This window comes from Magnolia sinica, chromosome 12, assembly GCF_029962835.1.
Source record: "Magnolia sinica isolate HGM2019 chromosome 12, MsV1, whole genome shotgun sequence".
Lineage (NCBI taxonomy): Eukaryota > Viridiplantae > Streptophyta > Magnoliopsida > Magnoliales > Magnoliaceae > Magnolia > Magnolia sinica.
Genome location: NC_080584.1, coordinates 77,181,186 through 77,192,039, shown reverse-complemented (window position 1 = coordinate 77,192,039; position 10,854 = coordinate 77,181,186). Strand labels below are relative to the sequence as shown.

The 10,854-nt window shown below is 43.9% G+C and overlaps 1 protein-coding gene across 1 annotated transcript; it reads right to left on the bottom strand.

Moving 5' to 3' along the window:
• Positions 1–1,499: 1,499 nt before the first annotated feature.
• Positions 1,500–2,261, bottom strand: LOC131220275 (uncharacterized). The gene has a single exon (XM_058215226.1). The coding sequence runs from the start codon at positions 2,259–2,261 to the stop codon at positions 1,500–1,502; it is 762 nt and encodes a 253-aa protein (XP_058071209.1).
• Positions 2,262–10,854: the final 8,593 nt, after the last annotated feature.

Sequence of the window (10,854 nt, the reverse complement as noted above, 5' to 3'; positions counted from 1 at the left end):
GAAGCACCATTGGTCGAAAGAAGCTTTTGAAGGTACTTGGCTGAGAGGAGGGACGCCCACAAGGAGTAACCCTGCAACAGATGCCAAGCCAGCTTAATGCGGAAGGACCACGATATATCATCGAACCTACGAATGCCGAGGCCTCCTTCAGAGCAGGGAATGCATAAGGTGGCCCAACTTATCCAATGTCTCTTATTACCCCTATCCGAGCTGGCCCAAAAGAAGTTGGCAAGAGCTCTTTCCAAAACGCGAATTGTGGATTTTGGAAGGTTGATGGCAGAGATCGTGTGAACAAGAATGCTGGACAGAACATGCTTGATAAGAACTAGCTTCACGGTCGAGTTGAGAAGCTTAGCCTTCCACCTAACAATTTTGCTGGTGATTTTCTAGATGATCTGATGAAAGAACGCCCCAGGGATGCGACCTTTAGAGATGGGAACATCGAGATAAATAGAAGGGAGAGAAGCCTGGCGAAAACCCATTAGACTACACAACCTGTGGGAGCGACACCTGGGAGTCTTTGATGGGGCAATGAACGAAGATTTAGAAGCATTCACCTTCTAACCCGAGGCTCTTTCAGATTGCTGAAGGAGATTGAGGATGGATCGGACTTTGGATATCCTGCCATTAAGAAACAGAATAGCGTCGTCAGCAAAAAATAGGTGGGTGATCATTAGGCAGTTGCATGGCAGCCCCAAAGGCTGGCACGCTCTAGAAGAGAAGAGGTTGGATATTCCCCTGCTGAGGACTTCCGCAGCCAAGATGAAAATGGATGGGGATAGAGGATCTCCCTGCCTCAATCCTCTTTGAGATTCAAAAAAAACAAAGCTGCGACCATTGATGATAATGGAGAACTAGATATCTTCCCAACACCTCTTCACACGAGCAATCCATTGATGGTCAAACCCAAATTTCTGAAGAACGTTGGCAAGGAATTCTCAATCAAGGCGATCATAGGCCTTTTTCATGTCCACTTTAATGATCAAGTTACCCCCAAAGACTTTACGGTCAATCTCATGGGACATCTCCCTTGCGATTGAGATATTTTCTATAATCGAGCGCCCTTCTACAAACACCCCTTGTTCCCTGAAAATCAGATCTAGGAGAAGGATAGCCAACCTCGATGCCAAGATTTTGAAAAAAATCTTCATGATGTAGTTGCAAAGGCTGATGGGCCTGAAGTCAGCCATATATTCCGGATTGTGCTTCTTGAGGATGAGGCAGATATGAGTGCATTTGAATGCTCTAGGAATCGGGCCGCCCTGAAGAAAGTCTTGGGCAACCGCAAATAGGTCCGTAGCAATGATATCCCAACATGAGGAATAGAACGAACCACCAAATCCGTCAGGTCCTGGGGCACTGTCAACTGGAATAGAAAAGGTAGCTTTCTTCACCTCGGCCATCGATAGAGGCCTCATAAGGTCTGCATTCATTTGGGCTGTCACAATGCGAGGGATGCTATTGATAATGTCCTCATTGGAGCTGCATGGATCTGCCGTTTATAACTCCTGGAAAAAACGGATCGCTTCTTCACTAATATCCTCAATCGTTTCAATAGTTTCCCCCGTGGGGCTCTTCAGCTCAGAGATCTCCAACCTTCTGTGTCTGTCAATGACAGTGTCATGGAAGAACCTTGTGTTCCTATCCCCTTCTGCGAGCCAACTGATCCTGGACTTCTGTTTCCAGAAAATCTGCTCCTGGAGGTAGGCCTTCTTGAGATTAACGTGGGCCAGATTCAGCTTGATAGCGTCTGCTTTGGAGTTCGAGAGGAGGAGGGATACTTCAGCCCTTGCAGTTTCATTTTCAGCTTCCTGCACCTTTTTGCTGATATCCCCAAAGGAATTCCTATTCCAGGATCTTAAAACAGCCTTAAGATTCTTCATCTTGATGAAGAATTTGAACATTGGCATGGCGACGATGTCGTTGTCCCAACTATTCTTCACTGTCGCGAGAAAATCATCATGAGTCGTCCACATTCGCTGGAACCGGAAAGGGTGGGGGAATGAAGAAGAATCAGCCTGAGAGGAAAGAAGAATGGGGGAATGGTCAGAATGAGATCGCATAACATGCTGCACTTTGCAATTTGGGAAGCCTCTCATCCATTCAGAGTTAATCAAAATCCTGTCAAGCCTGGCCCATCTCTTGCTCCTACCCGCTCGGTTGTTGCACCAAGTGAAAGGAGAACCTGAGAATCTTGTGTCCATCAAACCCATGTCATGAATGGCCTCCTGAAAGTCTGTCATGGTTGCCGTCAACTGCATTGCCCCCCCCCCCCCCCCCGGCTCTCGTCCGGACTGATGGTAGAATTAAAATCCCCACAAACCATCCAAGGACCCACCGTAGTCTGGAATAAGCTTCTCAAATCATCCCAAAGAGCCCTGCGCTGGTCTCTAACACGACTGGCATAAATAGCCGTGATGAAGATAGGCTGGGGGAGGCTCACTTCTTCAACCCTCATAGTAATGCTTTGACTGGAAGCTTGGATGGACTGAATGTGGATGTGGCTTTTGGCAAAGATCCAAATTTTCCTATTCACCACGTATTCCGAAATCTGATTAGCGAAACCAAGCTTGGCAGCAACCCCTATCCTTTTCGCTTCACGAAGCATAGGTTCCTGGAGGATGAGTATCCCAATGTTGTACCTCCTGATTTGACGCTTCAAGAAATGGGTAGTTTGAGCATTACCTACCCCTCGCACATTTCATGAAAGAAGGCTAATCATCATAAACCCATCCCCTTTGCCCAACCTTTTTCTGCAGATTTCTCAGCCTCTGACTTTTTCGCTTATTAAAGATCAGTTTCTACAGGTTCTTCCTTTTCTTTCTTGCCTTAGTCGGGTCTGATCCCTCATCCTGGGATCCCAGACTCAAGCCTGAAGAGCTAGATTCCTGATCCATATTCTCACCTTAGATATCCACCCATAGTTGTAGAGCCTCTTGAGTCTTTTTTTTACCGGGTTTAACTATGATCGATTCAGCGGGGACTAATGTCCCTGGAGCATCAGCCATTCAAACTTGGTTGTTTGGGAATTCCCCTGCCTCAGCCTCTACTGCAATATTGCTGAAGAGCAGTCCAGCAGGATTTTCTGGAGAGATCGCATGTTTAGAGAGGGTAAGGACCCTTAGGGGATGGTTGAGGTTCGCAGCAAGCATAGCAGGCTGCTCAGTTGGACTGTTGATGGACCGGACTAAGGGACCTGACTGCTCAATGAAAATATCCTTCACCCTGGATAGCCATCCTTCCCATGCACACAGCATATCTGGCGTTGGACTGATCCAGTGGAGAGGGGTAGAGGGAAGGATCATGTTCCCTTGAGGCTGTGAGGTCAGAGTAGGGATTTGCGGACAGGGTAGACTAAATGTTGGAATGATAGCCTCGTTCAGCTGTTGCAGATAAGGGAGGTCTGTCTGTTGAACAGATGGCGTTGGCTCTAAAGGGTCATGTTGCGGGATCGCGTGGAGGGCAGAAGAAAGGTTTGATTGCGCCAGGTTGGTCTCCTTAGGGCCTTCACTGTTAATTACATCAATTGGCTTAGAGGTTGTGCTTCGTTGTGGCTGTTGCTGAACAGGGAGCCTTACCTGGATAGGCATATCTAGGGTTTGGTGATCCTTGAGTAGAGATGAGCTCTGACTAGCTTCCACCTGATGAGAGTGGGTTGGGGTCGTCAGCACATTTCCTGTGCCGTTTGTTACCAGCAGTCTCCTGATCATTTCGTCGACCATCTGGGGGGCTATCTTCCCTGCTGGTAGCCTCATGTCGAGTGGCTAATGGGAGGTTATTGCTAGCGTCCTGGATTAGTTGAACGGGAAATTGCTGCCTCCCAAAGGACCTGACAACCCATTGCTTAGTTCCATCATTGCCCGTGCTATTTACTGTTGCATTGCCATCCGATTCCACAGAGTGGTGGTCACAGGTCACAAGGGACAAAAAGATCGGGTAGGACCTCCCTTTAACCAAAAGATTAACCATTTTGAACGAATCCTGGGAGGGAAGGATCCTGGCCTTAACGAACCAGCGATTCGGTCCTTTGATGGAATTCTTGTCAATCTTTAGGACTGTGCCCATTTTCTCACCAATCTGTCCTATAGTATGTTCATTCCAGGCATTTAATGGAATACCTTCCAATCGAATCCACATTCCTCTACCCGGTACAATCATGGTAGGGCCCCAATCATGAGTATTTTCCAGGGACATTCGTTGCTGGAGAGTTTTATCCCTGGAAAAAGCAAAGAGTCCTTCCCTGGTCTTAAAGCAGAGGGCATATACAGAAGAAGAAATTATAAAAATTTGTACCTGAATGCCTCGAATTGGAGATGAGCGGATAACCTCGGATAAATGAGGAGAAGCATCATGCTCGCCTTTTACCTCGCCGACAAATGCATTAGAGAGGTGAGCCCTTCCCTGATCAGAGACCCATTTCGGGACAATGATAGATTCAGAGCTAGAAGGGGGAAATGGGGGTTTCAGAGGGGGTTGTGAGCTGAGAGCATTTGCATAGGACACTGATTTGTTCCTTCGGGCTTCTTCCTGTTGCTGAGCTTAGTGGTCGAGGTTATTCACTTGGTGAGTTGAGGGTTTAGGGTGCTGAAAGCGGAGATCCAAGGGTCTGCGGGGAGCGTCAGATCTTAGTGATATGGATATGGGTTGGGGCTTTTGGGGATCGCTCTTTGGGTAGCCTGGTTGATGAGCATTCAGTGACTGCCCATGAATTGCTCATGTAGCATCTCTCTCGCCAGTTGCGTCCACCTTACGGCAAAATCTAACAAATGCGTATCCCCTCCCTTTGCCAGATCGTGGGAAAGTAGGGAAATAAATGTCTATGAGGTCCCCAAACTGTCCAAATCTCTGCTTGAGATCGTCCTTCGCTATCGAAATGGAAGATTTCCGACGAATAGACATGACTCCTCCTTGCGGCGCCTATTGGGAACCGTCCGCCATTCCCCAACGTTTAGGGCTTTTCTGTCTGCCATAAATGGCAGGTTTATGCGGGGGACCTGATTCCTATGCAGTTCATGCATGGAAGATGGAAGGCAAGGAGTATTAACGACCAAAATGCCTTTGGATCCAAGCACTTTTGAAGACCATCCTTGATTTTGAAATATAAGATACTTAATGTTGGTGATTTATGACTCTTGGATTCAGTCACCTATTAGATTTCACAGTTAAGTTCGAATTATTAATCCATGATTAGGAGTTTTAAACATTGATTGAGTCATGATTTCACAAGTCACATCTAGCATACACATTAAGGTGTCAGATCGATATTGAATTGTTAACTTGGTAATCACTAAGCATGGAAGAAACCAGCCTGGGGAATTTGTCCATCATGTTCAAAAAATAAAAATAAAAAATTTAAAAATTTAAAAGAAAAAAAGAATACCCAGCTAAAAAAAAAACAGTTGTCATCGAAAAAGGCTACCTATTAAAGATCTTAAAAAGGTTGACATAGCGTGAAGCCATCGATGGAAAAATCAAAAGCTGGAAGAATAAAAAGGCTGAACTATAAGGCAAGTTTCGATTTAGGTTGGGTTATTCGGAATGCCCTCTTTTATTGTTAATGTTATCATGAAAATTAATGATTGGACCTTTAATTATGATAAGTCGAGGTTACACTCTGCACCCATGGAACTCAACGTTTAGAATTGTTCTAATCGATGGATTACTACTTTGAACTTGACCATGAAATTTACCGAGCACTCAAGTTTAGGAGGATGTAAGACTCAACAGTAATATATTTTAAAATTCTATTATCTGGACTATTTTTTAAAAACCACTTGAGTTTATAGAAATTGTCCTGTGGTTCTCGAAATATAATTCACATACTTTGCTCGGGACTAGAAAAATACTGGTTGGGGATTGTGTTGAGTTTATAGAAAAATGCTGGTTAGACCACAATTATTACTTGGTTTAATATACATGATAATGCTTAATGTTTTATTTTAATCTTGTTTGCATCGTAAGGTGAATTTAAGAGCTTAGATTGAAAAGGGTACTAAAGGCATGGATTTGATGCTCAAGAATCACCAAGGTAAGGGATGGATCTTAGGAGACCGAGATTGAAGAATTCATACACCAAAGATTCGAGGAAACCAAGTGATTGAAAATAAGGAAGCCTGAAAATCATCCTAAATGCAAGATCATAGGGTTCCCACTATCCGTTTGGCACAGAACTTTATATCCGGCCTGAGGATCATATAGTATCTGTACACGTAAAATTTCAGCCCTCGGATCTTTGTGGAAGTGGTCCAATGGATAGATCAGCCATAAATCATTGATTTGGGGCCCACTTGATCTCTGGATATGCCTCAAATTTGGGCTAAAGCCCTTAAGATAGATGGAAAGAGGAACATACGGTGTGGATTTCTCAAATACATCTCGGTGGGCCCTACTTAGGAAGTGCATGTGTAGCTTGCACGTGTTCCCGTATTGCACCCAAAATAGGAAGTCGGTCAACGCACGTTGACCAGACTTCCGTTTTCATTCCCGCTGTGAAACGGACGAGCCACATCCACTGGACGTGGTGGTGGGCCATCACGATGGACCTAGATGGTCGATTTGAGCCGTCCATTTGAACCGGACGGTGGGACCGACCAGGACTTAGGTGAGCTTGATTCGGGACACGTTAAAGACGGGCTGTTGACTTGCTGAGTGTCGGACGCACCACCGCACGATCAACCAGGTGGACCTCATCAACGGCAAGTCAAAACCGTCCCTCTCGAACTGAAATTTCACCACAAACTTGATGGATAGAGTTGATGTTGCAAACGACAGGGAATGTGGGCTCCACTGGTTATGCAGGCTTGGCCTTTCGCATGCGTTACACATTAACAACATTTGGAGAAAACCGCACGCTACGGGTTGATTGTGATGGTCAGGATCAAACCCATGATCCTGACCGTCCAAATTCATGAAAACAGGGTCCCGACCCTATCCACAAAGCCAGATCAAGGTTGGGATGATCAGTCGTTCCAAAACTCAATCCAACGCAGGCCGGTTTCCACGTTCGCACCGCCTTTTACTACGCACGTTTTCACCGCCTCTTGCTACGAAAGAAGAGTCAGTTCTCCACTTCAGACAACCTACATCACCCTATAAAGTGAGGGGGTGTGGACATGAGAAAAGGGAGGACGGATGAGAGAGAGACAGAGAGGAGTGGACGGCCAAGAGTTTTTCTCTTCGTTAGTAGTTTCTTTCTTTGATTTTTATTCTAAGAGATGCTAGCTTAATCATGTCTATGATAGGCTAAACCTCTTAGCTAGGGCTAAGAGGTGAAGCTTGTAGCGTGACGGGGTATTTTCGATTGCTTTGATTCATGTTGTTGAACTATCTTTGATTCTAGTTTGATTATAAGAAATACTTTTAATTTTTAATGGTTTGTTGCGACTTAAATTACAATGGATCTGCAATAGCTTTGAATATGTTCTTTTTATTGAGATTGTGATTTTAGGAAACCCTGTTGTTCACCATCGTCACCTAGGCATGGTTGGATGATGAAATCCTTCCTAACATTCACAATTCTCTCAGAGTGGTTGTGGATTGGTAAATTTTGTTGTTTGCTTTGTCTCATGGGCATGGTTTAGTGATGGAGTCACTTCAAGTTCTCATACCTCTCATCCATTGAGAACTAAATCAAAGGAAGTTCAGATTTGATTTTTAATGAGATATCTTCCAATTAAATGAAGATGGGATGTTGATTCTAGTTGTGTTTTGAATCAAGCATAGATCTCCCTGATCTCTACAAGCGGATCCTTGGAAACCCTAGTTTCCTACCTTTAAATTTTGAAGTTTTAGTTAAATAATTTACAAATACTCTCTTAAATTTTCCAAATTTAGATTTTCATCTTCTTAGTTCTAGTTCTAGTTGATCTCAGAAGACATACAAGGTTCAGGCCCTATGGATTCGACCTCGGTCTTACCGAGATTATTACTACATCGCGACCCTACACTTGGGGTTGTGAACAAATGCCTGCTCTAGTGAATCAGCATCAACGGTACCTGCATCTACACTAGCATCTGGTTGGTGTTTTAAAACACCGTCCTAGAGTAAGAGTGAGTGATCAACTCAGTGGTTCTTTAAAGTTATGGTTATACATATTATCAAGTCAATCAATACATTAATAATAAAGCAATGTAAAACAATTACTTCCTAACTACCCTTCTTAATGCGATAACGAGGTTTATGAAATAATGCATGCTCTCACCAATCGACACTCCCTCAATACGCAACTCTGACCACTTGTTTCGCACATGCCAACACTTCCTCAACATGCAACTTCAACGCCTGTTTCACCACAATCTAAACTAATGCAATGCGGTGCATAATCGTGTTAGTCGAGTGATTAATTATGCCTATTCATCTAGCAATTTGGGGAAGTTAGGATACATACCTCTTAAACATCGATCTCAACTAAATAACTAGACATGGACAACCACAGTGGTCCTACACCTGTGTTCTTGATCTGTCTCGGTTCGTTACTCCTAGATAAATACATACGATAGGCAAGTTGTAAAAAAGTGACGCTCGCGATCACTACGGGGAGGCTCGTCACCACAGCATAGGCTGAAAGCATGGACAAAGTATCCCATACCACCATGCCTAGCTCACAAGTCTTGAGGATTATGGTACAGTGGCTAATAATGGATCTTTGCAATGGTGAGGGGTATCTTAGATTCAAATAGTCGTGATCATACATGATGGACATACAATAAGTCAGCCAGTTCTTTGGGTAATTTCGGTTAATACAGGTGTACACTAACGTAGCCGGCATGGAGTGCGTGAGCGCCCTACGTGGCCTAGCCACTGCCGATAGTCAACGTTCGACCCGTATCATTTAAACTTACCTAGGGTGGCCAACGTAATTTGGCCACCCAAATATGAAAATTTATCGGCTACCTGGATTACTCTTGCAGTCTTATTCTTATTCAAATCATGTCAATCAACATTCACAATACATGAGTTAACATTTAATAATCAATTTTTGTAAACTACTCACTTAGGCATTTCATCAAACACATAGACATCATTTCACTACAACTTACAATTCATTTAATAGAGATTTAAATATACCTAAAATAATAAGTAAACTCTATATAGCAATCATAAATCATTAACTGGAATGGTAGCATTGATAAATTGTAACCTAAGCACTTATAGTCCGCACCTTTCGGTAGCACACCCGACTCAAACTCGCTCCTAGGAATATGTCACGCCCCAAACTCAGAAACCAGGCTCACAAAATTTCTGATCACCGAATCCGATGTCGACAACCTCCGTAGTACCCCATTCTCGGCTCCCAGCGTCCATACGCTACATTCTGATCTTCGGATCCTACAAGGAAGATTTTTCAATGTATATTTAACTCATAATAAGCATAACCACAAGTTTACCCAAATCACAAAGGCAACATCATCATCACATATCCACTAATATAAACAGTTGATTACAGTGCTGAAAGGGAAATACATATATCAAAAATCAAAACTCCAGAAAATAGCTGCACGCTTTAAGCTCAACGCTGCTGCAACCTAACGCCACCTGCACACATCTATCGTGCATAAGCTTATAGAAAGCTTAGAGGGTAGTGAAAGTGTATGCACAAGATAAGTGCCAAGTATTCAATGCAATGCCATAATCATACAATGTTGGAAATATTGGCAAGATCATGAATCATACGATAACAGGCGAAATTATTGACAAGTCCATGAGTCATACAATATCATAGTACACAATACAAATCAGCTATGCAAATGATGAGTCATAGAGAGCCAAATATCAAATGCCGAGGGTACGATGCAATATGTAAATCCTGCTAAGTCCGTTTAGGCCATATGAACACAGAAAACATAACAACCCAAAATGTCATATGCTTGCAGATGCAATATGCGATGCAAATGAAATGACCAAGCTGGAGTATGAGGTTGGGATGATAGTACGCAGTATCGCAGGCTACGGGGTTCATCACAAGGGACTTTTATCCAAACCAGTCTCATACCTAAATTTGGATAGTCCGACTCAATGTGGTAAACTCCTGATCTCAGGTTAGTCGTGCGCCCAACTAAAATCCTAGCCATGTGAAGGTATACATAACAAATGCTTGCACACCACCAACTCAAGTGGATAGTGAATGAATGAATGAATGAGTAGGCAATTCCTGATCAATAAGTCCGCATATCGGTACGGTTTCTCTCTGGGGAATCACCGGGGTATATTACACTTCAAACCAGATTGCCACCCCATCGCGCATAACAATGTGGGTGGAAGAGACCTCATTATCCGCCTACCAATATCGGGCCTGGCTCATCGATAGCGAACTCATTCCCCAAGCTGGACGGACTCAGCCTAGTATTACCCCCTCCTCTCGGGCAGGTAAGGCCATACCCCCTTCCAACCGACCACGACACAGTGGGAGGTGCAGCCTAATAGTATACGACTTTCATGCACTCAAGCATCCACTCGGTCTAGACGTTGGAGCAACCTCTGGAACCAATAGGGTTCTGGGACTTTCACCCAGGGATATCTATAGCACCCCATGTAGAACAGATTTTCGATGTCCCATCTAGCCATCCATGATATGCCTGTGGAGGCTATGACCCTGATGTTGTTAGGGCTTATGGTGGTCAAATCATAAAATGCGAGATGCATGAGTTATATCATCCAGTAATGCATTAAACCTGCGCATACTGCGCGCTCATGTGGGGCAACTCTGCCTATCAGGGAGTCCCATAAACAACCAGCACTATGACATATGCAATGTCAATCATATCTCATAACAAATATACAAATGATGTATATGGGTATTTATCATGATACTATGCTGTCACATACTCATAATCAGTATCCATAACAGCATCGAC

Coding starts and splice junctions, on each gene's coding strand:
- LOC131220275 (XM_058215226.1), bottom strand. CDS start 2,261: ATGCAGTTGACGGCAACCATGACAGACTTTCAGGAGGCCATTCATGAC.